The 20,496-nt window shown below is 34.3% G+C and overlaps 3 protein-coding genes across 3 annotated transcripts; 1 reads left to right on the top strand and 2 right to left on the bottom strand.

Moving 5' to 3' along the window:
* Positions 1-241: 241 nt before the first annotated feature.
* On the bottom strand, positions 242-5,488 carry LOC141845001 (uncharacterized). Its single transcript, XM_074733000.1, has 10 exons — positions 5,030-5,488; positions 4,402-4,496; positions 4,067-4,134; positions 3,923-3,966; positions 3,713-3,790; positions 3,478-3,631; positions 1,236-1,382; positions 1,049-1,159; positions 773-838; positions 242-686 (listed from the first exon to the last, which is right to left on the bottom strand). The coding sequence occupies exons 1-10, from the start codon at positions 5,344-5,346 to the stop codon at positions 564-566; spliced, it is 1,203 nt and encodes a 400-aa protein (XP_074589101.1). The 5' UTR covers positions 5,347-5,488; the 3' UTR covers positions 242-563.
* Positions 5,489-9,489: 4,001 nt separating this feature from the next.
* On the top strand, positions 9,490-11,916 carry LOC141845003 (cytokinin riboside 5'-monophosphate phosphoribohydrolase LOG8-like). The gene is made up of 8 exons (XM_074733002.1): positions 9,490-9,782; positions 9,881-10,213; positions 10,317-10,414; positions 10,496-10,526; positions 10,882-10,981; positions 11,064-11,134; positions 11,208-11,351; positions 11,652-11,916. The coding sequence occupies exons 2-8, from the start codon at positions 10,094-10,096 to the stop codon at positions 11,712-11,714; spliced, it is 627 nt and encodes a 208-aa protein (XP_074589103.1). The 5' UTR covers positions 9,490-9,782; positions 9,881-10,093; the 3' UTR covers positions 11,715-11,916.
* A 1,533-nt stretch (positions 11,917-13,449) lies between these two features.
* LOC141845002 (putative magnesium transporter NIPA9) lies at positions 13,450-19,991 on the bottom strand. Its single transcript, XM_074733001.1, has 9 exons — positions 19,856-19,991; positions 18,451-18,549; positions 17,013-17,142; positions 16,357-16,445; positions 15,175-15,231; positions 15,016-15,074; positions 14,617-14,737; positions 14,362-14,510; positions 13,450-13,969 (listed from the first exon to the last, which is right to left on the bottom strand). The coding sequence occupies exons 1-9, from the start codon at positions 19,964-19,966 to the stop codon at positions 13,747-13,749; spliced, it is 1,038 nt and encodes a 345-aa protein (XP_074589102.1). The 5' UTR covers positions 19,967-19,991; the 3' UTR covers positions 13,450-13,746.
* Positions 19,992-20,496: the final 505 nt, after the last annotated feature.

Below are 20,496 nucleotides of genomic sequence, written 5' to 3'. Positions count from 1 at the left end.
CTGATATTTCTAAATCCAAAATTCAAACTTTAATCGATATTTTACTCAGTCCTAAATAGAATACAGTAGTAAAAATAAAAGATCAAAAAATTAATCTGACTAAAAAAAATGAAAGAATACCGTCTATATATCTAAGATTAATCAGAGTAAGTCCTGAATTACCAAAAAATACTCATTTCAAACTATTTGATACCTACAATAAAAATTCACAATGAAATTTTCATATCCTGTTGCAAGAGTATAATGAAACAAATAAAATGACGATTAATTCAAATCAATAAATAAGTCATTCTCCAATCTAGACAAATCAACTCAGACACGATTCAACTACAAATCAGCCACTATCTCAGCAAGGAAACCACCGGAATCAAGAAAGTGGCGAATATACTGCACCACAGGTCGCCGACACCACTATTGCTAATAATAGAATGGGGGTCAGGCACGGGTTTTTCCAAACACAACGACAAGCAATGGACGAGCACAATTGAATGGGCAAGAGCCAGCACAAACTGGAGGAACTAACACAAAACTTTCAATCAAAAAACAGTAGACAGAGTCAGAAGCTACGCATCGGCGGCCTCGGTAGCCTCTTCAGCTCTTTCTAGAGCCGTCGCAAGCCAGTTAGAAGCGGATGCTTGGATCTCAGGTTCCATTTGCAATTCCAAAGATATGGGAGTAACTGCGATCTGAACAACCATGCGGGAAAGTGAAATGTTATCTACTAGAAGCATGAAATCGTATGGAGCGATGCGGAAGAGGCGGCAAGACTCACATATCCATTCTCCAGGGCTCTAAAATCATAATCTTCGTCCTTGGCTTCTTGTTCCTTATCGAGAAACTGCAAGTGAAAGAAAATTGACTTTATTACAAATGATATTTGTACAAGAACTTTCAAGCAATGTCAGGCAAAAAGACTGCTCTATGTAAGCAACATGATCAACACCACCTCTTTCTGCAGGGCAAACTCTAAGGAACAAGTTCGGCACAAAATTTTTATGATCGGCTATTATGATGTACTTACATTTATAACTTAACGAAACAGCATTACCTCTAGTCGGAAGTACTTCTTCACCACATCTTTCTGCTCAGCTTTTCCAGTAGTTGCGACTGATTCTATTTCTACAAGTTTCTTTTGAGTACCAACGCGACGTGCCGCTCCCTGGAAAGCACAAATTCATCATAAATCATGAAAATCCCCGTCCGATAGTGCAAAAAGCTGAAGGAGATATACTGACAGCAGCAGAGGCATCTCGGCCAAGCTGTGCAAGCTGGATACCAAGGCTTTGATGCATAGACATGAACTGCCCAGGTTGCCTATTTGCTGAGACGCCTTGCCAGCTCGGAGCGTATTTCCAGAGGCTCTGCCTGGTTAGTTTAAAGCCCTGCCGTACATTAAAAATAGAATCTTGAGGAAGTAAAAGGAAACTAAAAATTGCAAAGATTGAGATAAATCCATATATATCCTCATTGAGTAACAATTCAAGCATGCTACTAAGTACTATTGGATTCAAAAATTAGTATACAATCAACTAGCTACTGAAATAGCACACAAATGAAAAGATTTTAGCCCCTCAGTCAGGGAGATTTATAGACTGAAATACTAGGAACGAAACAAGTAGCAAGTAGCAAAAATTAATAAGATGAAAATCAAAGAGATCAAGACCACAACTGACTCAGAGTGTGCATTTTGAGAAAAGGTATTCTTGCAGCACATGGACATGGAACAAAAAGGAGTTCCAAGTTCCTCCTATGGTTTAAATTGACTGTGATCGTGATAAATGAACCACAGAATTAAATTATCTTCTAATCTCATCAGATACAGATGAGACATCGTATTCTGCTTCTGCATCTCAAGACCCACCATCAGCGAAGATGTAGCATGCCTTCTAGGTAGGTTTCTCAGCAGTGATTTCAGCGGCAACAGCTCCAGCAAACTTCTAGGTAGGTTTCTCTTCCTCCTCTCCTCCTGCAAGCTAGGGTTCCACTGCAACCAGCTTTGTCAGTTTGCAATGACCAGGTTTCTCCTCTCTCTTCCTACTCCATTTTTTCTTCTTCCCTCAACTTTTTCTCCTGATCAGTGCCGTCAAGCACCACCTTGATATGGTGAGTGGCACCTCCAACGCATCTAACTCCAACTGAGAATCAAAATCCCAACACAGAACAAGCCTTGAACCTTAGAATGAAGTACCATTTTGGATAACTGAAAATATACTCCATTAACTAAAAACAAAGGTGAATTCCTAGTTCCTTGCCTGGTATGCTCAGACAGTGATTATGATGAGCAATCTTCGATTTTTTATAAATAAACTATAATCCATTAGCACGTACAGGATGCACATGCTAGCACATAAGGAACATTCACCTAGCATGGTCAAAGCAAGTTAGAGAGTATCAATAGTTAACAAATCTTAGTAGGTCAAATGGCTTTCTGAAACCTTCAAGCATCCAATTTCCTTCATATCAATCCTACTTAACTACATGTAAGCATCGTTGCTGACAAACATGAACTATCATTTGAACATTCATCCAGATAACCATTCCTATAAGCATCACTTTACTTCTCAAACATCTTCCAACCAAATTAAAAAGGTCCTAACATAAAGAAAATTCAAGGTTGTTGATTAATATTTGACAAACCCTAAGTGTGTACCGTGACAAACTATAATCAATCTTGTTGAAAAATTGTGTATTTAGATAAAGATAAAATTTTCCATTCAATAGAACACCCAAGTCAATGTTTAACAGATGTATATCTTATGCTATAACACTATGATCGATCCATGATTAGCATGGATGGAACAAGAAAATTCAGCTCTTTGCTGACAACTCAATGCTTGCTAAATTTAAAGATCAGCACAAATCCAAATAAGGGTCATGAAATTTGCCATTGCTTTCAACACTATCCATGTGTGTTGACTGTGAGAGATCCATGTTGATGTACAATATTAAAGATTATGAATCAATAGCACTTTGCAATTGAATAAATTTTACTTTCAAAGATGAACTTTAAAGCCACTTCTCTTATAGATGTCCAGCAAAGATTTTAAATTGTTCACAAAGTATTGGCCAACAATAAAAGAACATTTGAAGCTACTGTACTTATTTACAATAGAAACCGTCCAGCAAAGATTTTGAAATGTCCACAAAGTATTGGCCAGCTATAAAAATGCATTTGAAGTTGTGCACTGTGAAAGCAGATGGATACCAAGACTATTAATGCATACTAAAATCAATTAATTCTATCGAAAAGAAAAGTGATACAGAACTGAGATGTACTACATGCAAGTGTTTTCTTATTCGTTCATTCAATTTTCTCATTTTTTCTGAAAACGTAAGTACTTGAAACACATGATGGTCAAATATACTAAAGAAGAAGATATGCTTACATGTATTTAGCATCAAGTTTGAGTAATATACCTAAAAAACAAGACAGAACAAAACAGTAGTAATGAGAGGCTTAATCTATCTGGAAGAAACCTTGTTGGCAGATGGACTAGTGGGTATTTCTATGTTAAGCAGACAACTTTTTGGGAAAATGCCTTTATTAATGTCCCTGAGTGCTGCATTGATCAGTGGCAAACAAGCATCAACAGCATCCTTGAAATCAGTTTCTTTACTCTCATCCTTCTTCCTAATAAGAAACACAAACTCCAACAGGTAAATTTCAAGGACAATTGAAGCAAGGGCATTTAAACAAAAGTGAAAATTTTACCAATTTAAAGAAAGTACAAGAGAAGGCACTCCGCTTAACAGAGCCTCTCTAGCGCTGGCAACAGCACCTGAATAAAAGCTGCATAAAATCTACAAGTTAACTATGTATTTGAAAGTAAATTCAAATGATTTTATGCTAGAGACTAGAAAAAATAAAGAATTTGAGTTTAAAACACAAGAAACATCTATGAATGAGAAGTGAATTACTCACCAATGATGACCACAATTTGATCCTTTGTTAATTCCACTAATCACCTAATAAATGAACTATGTGATCATACAACTTCAAAATAATAACATCAATAAAAATGAAAGAATGTATCTCTACTGCACAAAGCTTCAGCCTCTAATTTACCAGTGCAGGCTTCGACCACGAGTATAGTGCACCAGATAAAGCTAAAGAGACACAATCAGCAGGAGTACCTGTCCATGTAAGTTAACTTCTTTTATTATTGTTTAATAAACATTGTCTTGTTGGTTTTCTTGAAGGCCAATTTTTTACATTAGAAAGATACAAATTATTAAATGATATTTTTCCACACAACTGTTCATCTAACGGACACCAACAACAACAAAAAAACTATCAGTCTAATTAAGTTTAATCATGCTTTGCAACAATAAATTATACATACTGTAGTAAGAAAGAAATTTTTTGTTTAAAAAAAAAAAACATGATTGAAGATTAGATACCTGTAATCTCAAAGGCTGAGGCACCTTTAATCTCGGCAGATGTTGCTGCAACTGTTTGATTAAGGGTAATTGCATGACCGGATAAAGACTTGTCCCTTCAATATAACAGAACTATTAAAATGAGGAGGAGCATTGCAGCTATTGCATCTTCGGCGTCTTAATATTATTATTTTGGTTAATCAACAAATATATATATATATATATATATAGATAGATATATATTTCTGAATAAAGATAGTCGAATAAACCAAACAAAAAGGAACAAGACAATTCAGAAAGGATAATCTTGCCACCAAAATGGCAAGGTACTGCCTGTCCAACCGAAAAGAGAAAACAAACAAGCGTCAGGACCAAATCAATAACGAACAAAAAAATCTCTATGGAGGAACAAAGAACAGATTACCCGGATATACACTTTTCCATGAAACAACGGAAATCGCACAGGTGAGACACAAAAGAAACAGGCACGTTGTCAATCAAAACAAATTATCAATCTTTAGAGAAAACTCAAGACAAGCTCCACGAAAGCTCAAGAAGTTTGACAAACAAAATCGACAACCAAGCTGTATCCAATGAACGGATTGCCAAATCAGCAATTTATCAGGGGAAAAAAAAGAGGAAAACTCACGAATCGGGAGCACAGACGTGGACTGCGCACTGCCCCTCTCGCACTAGGGCTTCCACGAGAAATGTGATGCCAGGGGAGCCGATCCCGTCGGCACTGGTCACGAGAACGATGGGCTTCTTCAATCCATCGTCAACACCCCCCTCCTCGGGTTGGGAGGCGTCGGCAGAGGAGGCGATTTGGGGATCCTCCTCCGCCGCGGCAGGCTTGGAATCAGAGTCGCCTCCTCCAGTAGCCCTTCTTCCGATGAGGACGCTCTGGAGGTTGGCTACGAGGTTTGGGGGCAAATGGTTAGTCTTTGCGGAATCCGGATCCGTCATTGGAGCTCCCCCAAAGCGATCAACCGTGCGATAACAAGGACGACGACGACGACGACGACGAGAAGAAGAGAGATTGTAAAGGGAAGGGGGAGAGGAGAGCGCGGATAGGGATTTGTTTGGGCCGTAGAACCGAGTCAAGCTTTGGTGGCGAAGGAACGGCAGAGGCGACAAGTTAGGAAAAAGGAGGACGTGACGAGAGCAAACGGATTTAGGAAAAAGAAGGGGGGAAAGGTCAAAGTTACCATTGGATTTATTATTATGTAAACCGTTACAACAATTACTTATTTTTAAAATATATGGAAAATAAAAAAAAATAAAAATGTCCTTTGTTTTTATTAGCAATTCTTTACGGGGCAAAAATCAAAAGAATATCAATTTTTTTTTTACAAAATAACATCCCATTTTATTATTTTGTCATGTATCCAAATACTCTAAGTTATTATTTTATATTGTTATCTCCCATTTAATTACTGAATTGATCGGGCACGTAGCAGCTGAAATTGTAACTGCTACATATGTTATAATAATTATGATTTCGTAATTATTATAATGTGTCTAACATACTTAACGTTTAAAAAATATTCACGTGGTAGCAGTTATAATTTCATAGTTGTTACAACTGAATATTAAGTGAGCATGTTAAATTCGTGTTATAGTAATTACGATTTTGTAATTGTTACAACATGTCTAACATATTTATTGTTCAAAAATATTCACATTGTAGCAGTTACGATTTTGTAACTACTGCAACATGCATATTATATGAGCAAGTTAAATCCACATTGTAGCAGACACAATTTCGTACTGCTAAAATATGAATGGTAAATAAACAAGGTTGAATCCATATTGTAGCAGCTACGAAACTATAACTACTACAATATGAATATTTTTTGAATAGATTAAGTATGTATTATAACAACTACGAAATTGTAATTACTATAACGTGAATATTTTAAAATGTTAAGTATGTTAGATATATTGTAGCAATTACAAAATAGTAATTGCTATAATATATATAATAATTATAAAATTATAATTTTTATAATGTATTTGATCAATTTAGAAATTAGACTTTAAGGTTTAGATTTAGATGATAATATTTAATATAATAATATTAGAAGATATTAATGAGATGGGATATTTTTTAATAAAAAAATTTAAAACAATATATTCTTTTGACTTTTACCCTTTACCCTTTGATAAAAAAATCACTTTATTATAAGTTTTCATCATAAAAATATTCTTTTTTACAATAAATTTAGTCAAAAGTATTACAAATGTTAGTCAAAACTAAATATTCTTTTATTATCAATAATTGTTGATAAAAAAAATTACTTATCCCCTACACAATAATGCAACGGTAAACCGTTTTAATTTCTCAACCATCTAAGAATCAATTTCCCTTAATAAACAATTGATCTAAAAGAGTTGGAGTGATGGATTTCAAAGTTAGAAATGACATTTGGCTTGGCATAGGTGCAATTGGTTAAGAGGACTCACACATTATGAATCTTAGTTTGATAAAAACAAAATATAATCCAAGAATAAAAATTTAATTGTCCTAAATTTATCCGATGGATGAATCAGACGAGAGGAAGAAGGCTACTCATCTCCGGAATAATTGAGTCTAAGGCTCTCTAGATTAATTAGACTATGAATAGCTCAATGATACAAACATATAAGCTTTTGAAAAAAAAAAGGCACATGCAAGAAAGAAAGAGCATCTCATTTAGTTCATCATACAAGAAATATGAAAGAATGCATCTGGATAAGTCAGATTCAAAAAGAAAGTGTTTGTGAAAAAGCTTATGATGGAGAAATTTGTCCTCACAATAGAGATTAAAGAAAAAGTAATTAGAATTTATTTATAATTTATTTCTTCTTGCAACTCTCAAGATTTTTATTTGTATTTTGACCATCACACTTTGCACCTAAATTTTATCTTGCATTTCCTCTTATGCTTGCACAGGATAATAGTGTATCCAAGTGAATACGTAGATAATTATGATTTTTATTGATTAAATTTGAAATTGACTGATCTGATTCTATAAAAAAATTTCATTAATTATCAAAATAAATTTAGAAATTACTCACATTGATATCATCAATAATTCATCTCCATGATCTGCTATCATTGCACACAAATCTAGTTGAGGACAATTATGACTTCTAGTTGAATGAATTATGTAGTTGCACACAATTCTACAAGTCAAAACATGCTAATAATTCTCAAAGAAATGATAACATTTTTTTGCAATATATATATATATAGTTATAGTTGTATGCATGAATGTGATCACAGAGATATTAAACTAAATTTGTTATGTATGTTTTGAATGGATAGTCAGAGAAAAAAAACATCTAGAGCACTCCTCCCCATAGCCTCCCTTGTAAAATAATACTATTATTTTTCAATATACTATTCAACATTATTATCTCTTGTCACTTGATCCCATCAATTGGTTGTATGAATAAGATAAGTCTAAATTATAATAGTTACGAAATTGTAATTGCTACAGTAGTTATAATAGTTACAATTTATAATAATATTAATGTTATAATAAAATAAATTATATTATAGCAGTTATGATTTATAACTGCTATAACATAAATATTATCGAACAAGATAAATCTGTATTATAATATTTACGAATTTGTAACTGCTATGATTTCAGTAACTGCTATAATATAAAAGAGATGTCATCATGATTCCAAAAATAAAAAGGATGCCTTTTTGATTTTTACCCAAAAATCTATCAAGAAAAAAAATAGTGAAAAAATCTATAAGTAGTGAACTTAAGTGGAGGTCGTGAGCTCATGAGGAGACTATGAGCTGAGCTATGCTATGAAAGTTCAGCTAAGCTAGGAGTGTGAACTTGTGAGTTTGCAATTGCAAGCATATGTGAATAGGGTAAGTAAATAAGTCAACTCAAGTCAAACTTTGTGGTGTTCAAACTTAGTTTGATAAGGTAATCAAGTTAAATCCAAGTTGTTTGAATGAAACAAAATTTTAATTTGATTTTTCTTATTTGAGTTTTTAATTTAAGTTTGATTATTTTAGATGCTATCAAAGTCTCAATTCAAGCTTATTTGAAAATTTTATAGTTTTAAAATTGTTTCATTATTAATTTTGATATAATATAAGTTTATTTGTTTATTTTATAAGTTTTTTTTTTGTTTATTTATGAAGTTGATAATAATTTTATTAATGAACATGATTTATAAATTTTATTCATGAATAGTTCATAATCCTTATTCATAAATATTAATGAATTGACACACATATATTAAGTTTATTTATTTAATTTAATAAATTATTTAAATTTAATTAATTATATATATTAACGAATATAAATAAATTTTTATCCAATTCAACATCAAATTTACTTATAAACTTCGATTCATTTATAACTAGAACTGTCAAACAAGCTAACTCATGGCGGGACGATCAATTCGTCAGAAATTTATCATATGATGAGGTGGAACAGGTCGGTCCATAACCTTGATAGATTGAAAAATCTTCTACTCAATCCAATTCAAATAGGTTGCGGGTTAAACGGGTCAATTTCACAGACCTATCAAAAAAATATAAAAAAATTTAAAAATTTAAATTTAAATTACAATTTAAATTGATCAAATTAAAATTTTAAATTTGAATTGAAATTTAAATGGATGAAATCTATCAATTCATTAAATTTTCTATTTTAATTTTAATTTTTTTAAAAAAAATATTTTTTTTCAATCTAGGAATCAATTCAAACTCACCACGAATCGACCCATATGAGTTACGGGACTAACAGGGATCGATCTATTATTTGAATCTATTTTAAAATAAATTAATAAAATTTTAATTTAATTTATTTATATTATTTAAATATAAATTATTTAATGAGACGGTGTGTTACTGTAACTGTGAGCTTGCAAATTCATGGTCATACTGCGGCCGTGAGGCGTGGTCATGGGCTCGTGAGCTCATGACTCACTGTAGCCATGAGCTTGCGTTTAGGTCACCGCCGCAAGCTGATAGCGATGGGAAGAACAACTCTCTCAATGAAGAAGGCGGAAAAGTCCACTCTAGCTCAATAATTTCCACCAAGAACTTCCTCCATTTTTTTAGCATTCAGCGTGCGTCATCTGCTCCTTTTTAATTCTAGCTCTCATCAAGAGCGTCGGCCAAGGGCATCATCCTCAGCAAAATGGTTCCTTTCTCCTCTCTCTCTCTCTCTTTTTTTCTCGCCTGCGGAAATCTTCCCCGTCGTGATGTCTCGTTGAGTATTAAATTGTCTCCGATCGAGTTTTTTTACTCCTGGAAATCATGTTTTTGTTTGTTTATGGTGCTGTTGGATTAGGTACACTAGTCCGGCGACCATTATTGTGCTGATCTCCTCGCGCCAGTTGACTTCGCTACGCTCCGCGATTTGTTTTTGGGGGAAAAGGTGAGCCTCATCTGCGATAAGATAATCGGCGTTAGGGTTCTTGAGAATACAATATGTGCCAGCAGTTGTTTTCCTTCCTTTTTCCTTGTATCGAACAGGTGGCGGGCGCCGATCCAGCTCGGAAGCTTTGGCCATTGACGACTTTTTAAAAACCTTTTTCGGCGTTGTTTCCTGATCTGGAGTGACAAGAAGCGGGTCAATGGCAGACGAGAGAGAGTTGTTGGGTTCTTTCGTAGCTCTGGACTACAAAAGGAGGAGGAACGTTTGGATTTGCTTCTCTATCCGTCTTCATCGTCCTCTGAGAATTGTAGATGAGAGAGATGGGCGACGAGACTGGAAGCGAGTTCAAGCGGATTTGCGTCTTCTGCGGAAGCAACTCCGGCAACCGAACCGTCTTCAGCGATGCAGCTGTGGAGCTGGGCCGTGAACTGGTACTCCCTCGCCGATCGAGACTCCATGAAACGATATGAAACAAATATGATCGATCGATCGATCGAAAATACTGTTTGTCATTGATTATTTCGTGTGTTGTAGGTGAAGAAGAGAATCAATCTAGTTTATGGAGGTGGAAGCGTGGGATTGATGGGGCTGATTTCTCAGACAGTTTATGATGGTGGATGCCATGTTCTTGGGTACTTACCTTTTGTTTTTCGTCTTCTTTTCTTCTTTTGTGCTGTTCATGGTAGAAGAACATTCTAATTTGGTGTGTGCAGGGTGATTCCTAAAGCTCTTGTTCCCATTGAGGTATGGTTTTTAGCCATTCTTTCTCCCATTCTTTTGTTGATAAACTATGTTTAATTTGCTATCCCTTCATGAATATATGCTTTCAACAGATTGAAAAGCTTACTTTAATGACTAAATTTGTTGAACTTTGTTGTTTCTTTTGTATTTTAAAGCAAATTTTTCCAAAAGGCCTTTCAACTGTCAGTCCATGAATATATAAAACCTTTTGCATCTTTAGCTATTTACTCGTATCTGTCTATCTATCTATATGTATCTATTGGTAGGAGCAAAAAAACTTATGCTAAGTTAATTTACAGATTTCAAATCATCAAAAGAATGACAATTTGTGGTATTTTCTGTCCTGTTTTTGTTTCAGATTTCTGGGGAAACGATAGGTGAGGTTAAGGTGGTTTCTGATATGCATGAGAGAAAAGCTGTGATGGCTGGACAAGCTGATGCATTTATTGCACTTCCTGGTAAGTGTTAAATAATCTCTTGTCATGTTTGTTTTTCTAAAATCTTCTTAGATCCCAAAAATAATTCACAATGTTATTGTAGGAGGATATGGAACAATGGAAGAAGTGATGGAGATGATAACATGGTCACAACTTGGAATTCATAATAAACCAGTGAGTGTGCCATCTTTTTCACAAAATTCTGGAAATTCTCTTCATGTAAACATTTCTTTCTTTGTTGACACAGGTTGGTTTGTTAAATGTTGATGGCTACTACAATTCCTTGCTTGAACTATTTGACAATGGTGTGAGAGAAGGTTTTATTAAGCTGGCTTCCAGGCACATCGTTATTTCTTCTCCGAATGCAACTGAATTGCTTGCGAAAATGGAGGTTAGTTGTCTCTATAATCTCAACCTTAGACTATTGTGTGTGCCTTACCAAAAGCTAAACTTCATTGTTTTCCCCTAAAACAACAACCAACCATTATCTATTGGATATACATTCTTCACAGAAAATCTAACAGATGTTGTGAAGTGATACTTGATTGCAAAATTTGGCATCTATCAAAATTAAACACTGAAGAAACTATGGAGCACAAGCTTAGATGCTTTCCCTTACTAAGAAAAAGTTCATTTATTTGCTAAAATTTTGATTGAGAAACTTGAACTTGTCCATTGTTTCGAGTTGCAGCTATACACTCCCTCGCACCAAGAGGCTGTTCCAAGGCAGAGCTGGGAGGTTGTGAATTTATGACTATCTAGGGATCAAATTCGTTGGCTGTTGTTTTCAATAAGTTTCAGTATCACATATGATTCTTTCCTTCACTCTATTTCTGAGAAACCTCATGGCTCTAAAAGTTGTTCATCAATAATTGCAATCCCTTGTGACATTTTCAGTAAATGCAATATCAGTGTCTTATGATTATTGCAAGAAAAGATAAAAATTTGTTTCTCCATTTGATCTTGTCCTTATGGATAGGGTGTTCTAAATTGGATAAAACTATGATGCTTTATAAAGCAACAGTGGATGTGTAAACATGTTTCCCTTTTAACTTTTGATGATCTGAAGAGTTAAAATTTACAATGGTTGATTAGTCCCCTTTGAGCTCAGTCTTGCTCGAAGAGACAGATGTGCCTGGAATGAGCTTGGCATAGTTCAAACTTGATACCCAGCCAAGAGACAGTGGATCTTAGTTCTAAGCCTAGTTTTGCTGTTCATTCAGCAACCAGAACATATTCTACCTTCTTGTTTCGAAATGATTCAATCTGCCACCTTCACTACTAATAGAGTGGCAGTAGCTATGAATGAACTATTAGTCACTAATATTAGTTTGACATGATTTAAGTTGAACTAAATAACGAACATCCAGCAAACAAATCTAAAACTCCAATCGTAGAATGGAAATCGAAAAGCATAAGTCATCTGATGGCACATAGTTTAGTTATTATTGTCATAATCAACTATATAAACCTCTAAGGCAAATGCCATAACCTTATCTGTCCTTGTTTAATCTCATGTGGCTTGCAGCAATAACACATAGTTTAGTTATTATTTGAACAGCTCTACTGGAGACTACATCTAATGGCCAGTTGCAGTAAAAAAATAAATAAATAAAAAAGACAGATTGCAACTAATTTAACAGTAGAAGGTGCATCATTGTTGATAGTGAACCACTCAATATGTTTTTCTAATGCAAGTTTGCGAGAATTATAATTTGATTAAATTATGAATAATTAACAGAAGGTTTTGGGCCAGGGGGGATGACAAGTTGCTGTTTTTTAGTTAGTGAATGGTTAGATGGAAGCAAGTGGGATATTATTGTAAGACCATGCACTAAACTGGTGAGGGATGCTCTACTTGTGAGTTAATGAATGCTTCAGGTTTAGGTACTTGTTTGAGACACTTAACAACTGGTGCTCTACTCCAGTTAATTCATGGCTGGAATTATTAGTTTAGTCTCATTAATTATTGCATGTTATTTTACTACCTGTGTTACAAAGTCTTAGAAAATGGAGTTTTGAAGTGAAAAATATTGTTAAGGATGCTTACCTATTTTTCAACAATGAAGCATTCCTTTTTATTATTTCACTATGAGAATAAAAACAACTCGTTAAGAAAAAAAAACAATAATAATAGGGAAATATTTGTGAGGTCTTATGAACATTATTATTTAGTATGAGCATTTTTTTCTAGTAAAAAAGTATGATACAACTAACAACATAATAACTGATTAAGAAATAGTTACCTTAATCGCAGTGAGAGCTCGGTGGGGTCGAATATTTGGATCAGCCCCATCAGCATACATAATCACCATCTGCATACATCATCATTGGACAAATCATTGTAATTTCTGTAGATATATTGCATGATTAAAGAAGAGGTAAAAAATTAGGAAGGAAGAAATGTACTATAACTATAGGAGTAGTGTTGTGGCAGTGATGAAGTGAAATAAACAGAGCAATTCGCTTTGACATCAAACACTGCACCTTAGATTGTCATTATAGATGGATCTTTTTTGATACAATATCATCATGGAACGATATGAGATCTTAACCATTTGTTCTCAGATATCTTGCTTATTTGTAATACAAACATAATTCAATACTCAAAACCACCACAGGAAGCGAAAAATAAATGAGAGTAGTCGACGACAAACCCATTCTTCTCCATCTCTCGGGTAGGGAATTAAAGGGAAAATCACATGATAAGTACCACATTTAAAACTTAAAACTGAGCTGATCAGAAATATCATCACAAAAAAATTATTGGATTTCTTCTGGCTCTGTTATGGCTTTGCTTTGACTGGAGATGTTATTAGATGATGCAGAGTTGATGCAGGAATAACTGCACTTGGGCTAGTGGGATCTTTAGCACGGAGTGAAGCAGATCGCCTAAGACTATGATTCCTCTCGAGGTTACTTTTGAGATGGCGCTGCAAATGCCAAGGTAGAAGCGCAATCAACCGAGATGAACTCACAAGCAGTATTACACCGAGAACGATAAATAACCTGCAAAGAAGTGATGGAAATTTTATAACTCATATATCACATCAAACAGTCCTTTGGATTTGAAAGTGTATAAAAGATCCGACAGCCATGATATTTATAAAACCAATAAAAGAAATCACAATGAGACCAACAGCACACAAGATTCCTAATTTACAAACTTTGCAGCACAAAATCAGGTAACTAGGGACAATACGAGCACATTATGCAAATGCAATGAAACTGGAAAACTGGAATTCAGATGTGATACAGCAAGCTGGAGAATTTACGGTATCTATTGTCCACAGAGGAATTGGAAATGAAATATCAAATTCAAGGAGAATATACAAGAATAATGAAAGTACCGACTCTAATAACACTAGGAACTTAGCTCTGCATCTAACTAATAGCATTACCATCCAAACAAGAGACACATCCGAGCAACTGGAGAAGAAGGTATATGTTCACCCAGAGCAGTCATACCAGCCAGAACACCAGTGACAATGGCTGCTACAGCCGCACATGTGGACACCACAATAGTCCTTCCATGCTTCAGACCTCGGGTCTGTTAGAATCCATATATATTAGATTGTGATTAAGTTAAACGAAAAAACATTCTGTTTAAATCAAAGGATAATATGATTAGAAGAATAACATATAATTGCAACAACCTGGTAAACAAAACCAATTGCACTGCAGCAAAAGCTAATGGAGATGCACATAGGTACCATGAACTTTGAGAGACCCTGTTCTGTAAGTGCAAAACCCATCTTTGATATGACAGACGCCATTCTGCAATCACATAGTTGATTGTTAGCATTAGCTAATTGCTAAAGAAAAGAATCAGTCAGTTTACTCTCCCTGTATCCTGTCAGCAATAGAAATACAGAAAAGAACTTAAAAATCCACAGGATATTTTGTAGAACTACAAGCTGGATAATGATGAAGATCAACCATTATCTTAAAGTCTTAAGAAAAACATTATATGGAAGACTATTACGTATGACAAGGATAATAATATACTAAAAATGATTATAGACAAGAGCTTTGAAGGAAAAAGGGTCATTTACCCAAATAGAGTGCCCGACTCCAAACCAAATATAATTTCTTCAATTACTTCAGAATGCATCTGCATTTATGATAATGACATCAGGTGATATCAAAATTAACAGAAAAAAAAGACAAAAAAAGAGACAGAGATAATGACTTGTTTGATTCTAGAACTTTACCAGTTCCTGTTCTTGCCTTCGACTTTTGTAGATGTGAAGCCATGTGTTCAGAAGTGCCTGGATTTCCATATACACCATCAACATATAGTTGCAACTATAAGTTAATCATTCAAATAAAATCACTATTTATACTCTTTCCTTTTGTTTGGACTCGTAGGAGTACATTTAAGAAAATTAACTACCCTAAGGGTAAATCAAAAACACAATCTTACACCGAAGCATCAGAAATCAAAATTTGAGCTTTCTATTTGATCTTCCATTTGCAGCTCTAGAGGAAAAAAAGGGTAGCATGACACCAATAAACCATAAGACATGTTGAACATTGTAATAACTGCAATTGTAAGAAAGAAGGATAGTTTGGTTGTCCACAGATAGATGGTTGCAACTAGTCCGCCTGCACACATTTAATTACCTATAGTAGCTTGACAGTTGCAAGTGCCACTTGCAACTTCAATGATTGCAGTTGCATTTATTATAATATAAGAAGCGCCAATTAAAATCAAGAAATTGTAATATTATAAAGCTATTGAAAATAAATATGGGATGTTGCAAGATATTTATTATTTTACTTGGTCTGATGAAATAAAATCACAATGATGGCAATTTTCATTGAATAAAGAGTCAAAACTGGTATAATAATATAAATTTGCTAAATTAGGTCCAACCAAATGATGCAATAAAATGCCAAAATATTTTATAAAGCCAATAAAATAACAAGCAAAAAAAATAAACTAGTTAAATGGTGCAATAGTTAAAAGTATATATATGATGAGAACTTTTATGTCATTATTGGGTCAAGCAAAAAGAAGTTTTGTAATGGACCTACATTTATGGGCATTTATTTTACAAAATAATGTACTTCGAAAAATGCTTAAGGAAAAAAACCTTCAGATGAGAATGGCGGAAAGAATTCCACAAGACCACCACCATACTTAAAAATATATAACCAAATAAATTTGAATAATTTTTTAAAAGAAATGATACTTTTAATCACATGAAAGAGTACAACTTTCAAAACAAATGATAGTTCTAATCATTATTGCCACATAATAGCATAAATCACTGCCTACTGAACCAATAAAAAGTTGGCAACAGGAGAAGTACAGTCGCACTATTAGTAAGGAAAGGCTGATGATATTTGTTTAGCAAACTAAATGATAGTGAACAGAGTATGGTACCTACAAACAACAAGGCAACTGAGAAACCAAGCAGGGGTAAATGGTAAAGCGAGACTGTGGCAATACTTTGCTCCTCTCCTCCAAAGCCAACTCCTGTAATAATACACGAGAAGAACACATATTAATACACAAATCTTTTGCTAAACAATACAGACAGCATGTATCTGCTGCTCTACTGAAGATTCTGCATATATCAAAGAAGTGCACTAACAAAAGCTTAAGGTCACCCTTATCAACAAGTCAAAGATGCAACAATAACTTGTGCAAATTATGAGATCTGCATCAATATTTTGCATCAAAATTCATATTACTTGAATAATAGATGCTAAATAAGTCCTGAACATTCAAATAAGCCCAAGGGATATGTGCAACTATAAATGGAGATTATAAATGGGCCAACTTATGCATAAGGGGCGAAGTTACTGTCAAACAACAGAAAGAAGACAATGTTCAATAAGTTTGTAAGTTAAATAGTTTTTTCTTCAACGGATTTTCTCTAACATCTTACTCAATTTAACTTTTGATCCCATAACCTCTGTCATTGCAGATCCACATGAAAATAATCCATCAACCGCAAGAAGGATAACCAACTTATAACTTGCAACCAACTTCTTCATTGAAAAATAATAAATCAATGGATTATTGTTGCCCTTGCATTACCTATTGTGCCAGCACCAGCCAATGTTATTGCTATCCAATCAAGAACATTCATGACTTCCTTGAGATAAAAATGAGAGAAGACACACAGTATAGCAAGACCACAACCAGAGACAGGTTGTATTATAGAAACCTACAAAATATAATCATAATTAGTGTGTGAAAGAAAAACAAGCTTCAGTATGACACTCTCATACCTCAAAATTTAAACATAATTAATATAAAGCAAGAAAGAAGAGTAAAATTGAACTCCATCCTGACATCTTAGTGTTTTCACAAGGAACAATGAGGCAAACATATACAACTGGCATCTGGTAGATGTTGGTCAATCCTGACCATGTAATAATATTACAACGGAAGATATTCCAAATCATGAGAGGAAGAGGAAGCTAGACACCTTGCAAATTGATAATGAAGCCGAGATTTCCAAATCTAAGGGCAGTAGTCAAACTCCTTCCAAATAGAGAGAAAGGATTTCCAAATCTAAGGTAGGGGTGGTACCGAAATACCGCACATCCTTCCAATCGAAAATTTCGGTATACCGAAAAATTCGAGAAACCGGAGAAAGAGCCATCACTTTTCCCCCAAAATGAGAGAGAAGAGGGAGAGAGAGACGGATTGATTCCTAAGTAAATAGGAAGGGGAGACTATAGAGAGAGATCGATTTATTTTTACGTAGAGAGAGGATCGAAAGAGAGAGATGTATTTCTTTCTAAACAGAAAGAGCGAGAGGGAGAATGGTTCTTCCGAATAAAGGAAGAAAGAGAGAATGACTTCCAAGTAGAGAGAGGAAGAGAGATAAATTTCTTTCTAAATAGAGAATCAACATCTTGCTAAACAGTGAGAGAGACTAATTTCTTACCAACTAGAGAAAGAGAGAGGGAGACATTGATTTCTTTCCAAAGAGAGAGGGAGAGAGAATGTTTCTTTTACAAATAGAGAATTTAATTTATACTTCATTTTACTTGATTTAGAAAATCATGGTATACCATTATGCTTGGATGATGAAGCTTGAGGTCACTATATTAGCATGAGAGGCACAACAGAAGATACAATTTGATATTTTAATGTTAAGATACTGATTGCAACATTGTGAAATTACCAAAAATCAACAGTGAATTTAATATAAGGAAATACCAACATATTGTCAAGAAAAAGAGGTAATTAATAGGAGCAGCTATCAGTAGGAAAAAAACTTAAATCAGAAAGAGTTAATCGCAGTGTTATTTGATTTTAAAAAATGATCCAGGTTTTAATAGTATGTGCACAGGATACGTTTTGTCTAACAAATTATAGAATGAACAAACAATATTTGAATGAACCCAACATGCACAGGTATTTATTTAACTAAAAAGTAAAAACTACTACAGGAAAAAAGACAGACTGACATCAGGAATAAAGATGGTAAGGCACATTAATTTAGCTCATGAATTAAATTTACCGGAGCTTGAGACAGAGCCCTCAACATCAAGATCGCACCAGATATATCCATGAGAAATCCTATTACCCACAATCTGTTCAAAATATATGCTCTGATCACCTAAAAGTAAGGTGAAAAAACATTCAGGCTCTATTTGGTTAAAGAATAGATTTCTATCAAAATTGTTGAAGCTGCAACCAACAAATAACAACTTAGCTGGAATTTGGAATTTAAATGGCTCTAGACGAAATAGAAGAGAAGAATATTTTGGCCCATATCTTATTAGGAAAATAAGATGTTGACACGTTCATAATAGAAATTTTACACACCGGAACCAAATCAAAACAACATATGCCACAATTTTGCAACTAAAAATTGATATCTGAAACCTAGTCTCCCAAAGCAATAATCTAATAGCTCACTATTTCTGGTTAAACAAGGGGGGAATTTCACGCTGCTGAAGCATACTGCCATAATGACCTTTTCTCAAGCTTCATAAAATCAATAGTTTTTGCCTCTACAAAAGTTAGAATATGGCCTATAAGACATCCCATGGTAGCCAGACATGGAAATGGATACTATTGCATACAATTTCTCAGAAATTAATGTAAATGGGTAAAACTTTAGAAGATATAGTGCCATATATGTAACAGTTAAATAGGATTTCAATAGCTTACAACAGGCAATGTTTATAAAAGAGTAAGCAATGTAAATTATGAAGAAACAGAGCAACCCACGATTGAAATTCACGTGTTCAGATTACCAGCATAGAAGACCAAGATATATCAAAATGAACGACAACAAAAAAGATAGGGAACCAATAAACAAATAAATCAAATAAAAAGAAACTTAATGACCTCCTTAAGCATCTCCAAGGAACTGTCTACTTAACTACCGATTGGAAATAACTGGTACCAAAGAATGAACATTTGTTTTGTAATTCTGGTCAAGGATACTTTTCATGGAAAATCAATGTCATACCAAACACTGATGAAATCATAAAACATGGATGTAAACAGGGATGCCTATCATTAAAAGAGTTTTTGCATGATCGATGACAGCGCTGAACGCTAATTAGCATGGAGAAGAGTTCATACGCGTAGCACAACAATCTAACAACAGCCATTCAATCGCACAACAGAAATCGACGCGGAGAAAATGATCAGAATCCACTACCATCAAGGTATTCTAGAATGGGGGGAGGGGGAGCATTTCAAATGACTATCCTACGCAATCTAGATCGACGGATATTTTGCAACAACGTAAATCTCAAACCAAACAGCAGTCAGATCGATCTTTTAATGATCGAACTATACGATCACGATCAAGCGAAGAGCTCAACCGGAAAACCAAAGGAGGCTCGATAGGGTTCGACGAAGAGAACACGAAAGCGTGCGAGGACCGCCTGGGAGAGCAGAATTCGAACCTTGAGCTTGAAGGAGAGTGGAGGGAGGATGACGGTGCCCTTCTTCTGGAGAACCTTGCCGATGTTGTTCCCCGCCGCCGCCATGAGCGTCAACCCTATGGATTCCCACATCGTCCCTCTCTCGAGCTTTCCTCTGTTTTCCTCGGGGAGGGCATTCGCGAAAGACGATGAGCATCTCCTATAAATAAGCCCTCCGCTAATCGTACCGCATATAGGTGCATATGTACATTTCCAAAAGTTCAAGGGTGTTTCTAAAAAGGTGCAATCGGTGGTAATTTACTAATTATATATAATGTGTGCTTTTTTAAAAATCAAATTCGTTATTAGAATTTCTTTTTTTCCTTTCAAATAATAAAATATCTATTATATCGTTTTTGAATTGAATATCAATTTAATTTCTATCATCTCGTCATCTTATTCTATATTTTATAATTTCAGATATTTATTTTAGCATTTTTATTGAATAAAAATAAAAAAATACTCTTTATTTTATTTATTATTATTATTTAATAATTCAGATATAGGGAATACAAAAGGGCATCTCCATTTATCATTATAAAAATGCTTATCATTAGCTTTAATCAAAACTACTATAACAACCCGTTATTAAATTAATTTTAATTAAATTTAAACATTTTTAA

The sequence above is a fragment of the Curcuma longa genome, chromosome 14 (genome assembly GCF_044706935.1).
Source record: "Curcuma longa cultivar G26 ecotype Majalengka, Jawa Barat chromosome 14, ITB_CL_G26_1.1, whole genome shotgun sequence".
In the NCBI taxonomy this organism is placed as follows: Eukaryota; Viridiplantae; Streptophyta; class Magnoliopsida; order Zingiberales; family Zingiberaceae; genus Curcuma; species Curcuma longa.
This window is presented reverse-complemented; position numbering and strand designations above follow the sequence as displayed.

Excerpts from the sequence above, each read along its gene's own strand:
- LOC141845001 (XM_074733000.1), bottom strand. The coding sequence starts at position 5,346 with ATGACGGATCCGGATTCCGCAAAGACTAACCATTTGCCCCCAAACCTC. Across the intron at positions 3,632-3,712 it reads CTTGTACTTTCTTTAAATTG|GAAGAAGGATGAGAGTAAAG; the intron begins GTAAAATTTTCA and ends GTTTCTTATTAG. Across the intron at positions 1,383-3,477 it reads CTAGTCCATCTGCCAACAAG|GGCTTTAAACTAACCAGGCA; the intron begins GTTTCTTCCAGA and ends AATGTACGGCAG.
- LOC141845002 (XM_074733001.1), bottom strand. The coding sequence starts at position 19,966 with ATGTGGGAATCCATAGGGTTGACGCTCATGGCGGCGGCGGGGAACAAC. Across the intron at positions 14,511-14,616 it reads CAATTGGTTTTGTTTACCAG|ACCCGAGGTCTGAAGCATGG; the intron begins GTTGTTGCAATT and ends GGATTCTAACAG. Across the intron at positions 13,970-14,361 it reads ATGTGTCTCTTGTTTGGATG|GTTATTTATCGTTCTCGGTG; the intron begins GTAATGCTATTA and ends ACTTCTTTGCAG.
- LOC141845003 (XM_074733002.1), top strand. The coding sequence starts at position 10,094 with ATGAGAGAGATGGGCGACGAGACTGGAAGCGAGTTCAAGCGGATTTGC. Across the intron at positions 10,527-10,881 it reads AAGCTCTTGTTCCCATTGAG|ATTTCTGGGGAAACGATAGG; the intron begins GTATGGTTTTTA and ends TTTTTGTTTCAG. Across the intron at positions 11,135-11,207 it reads TTGGAATTCATAATAAACCA|GTTGGTTTGTTAAATGTTGA; the intron begins GTGAGTGTGCCA and ends TTGTTGACACAG.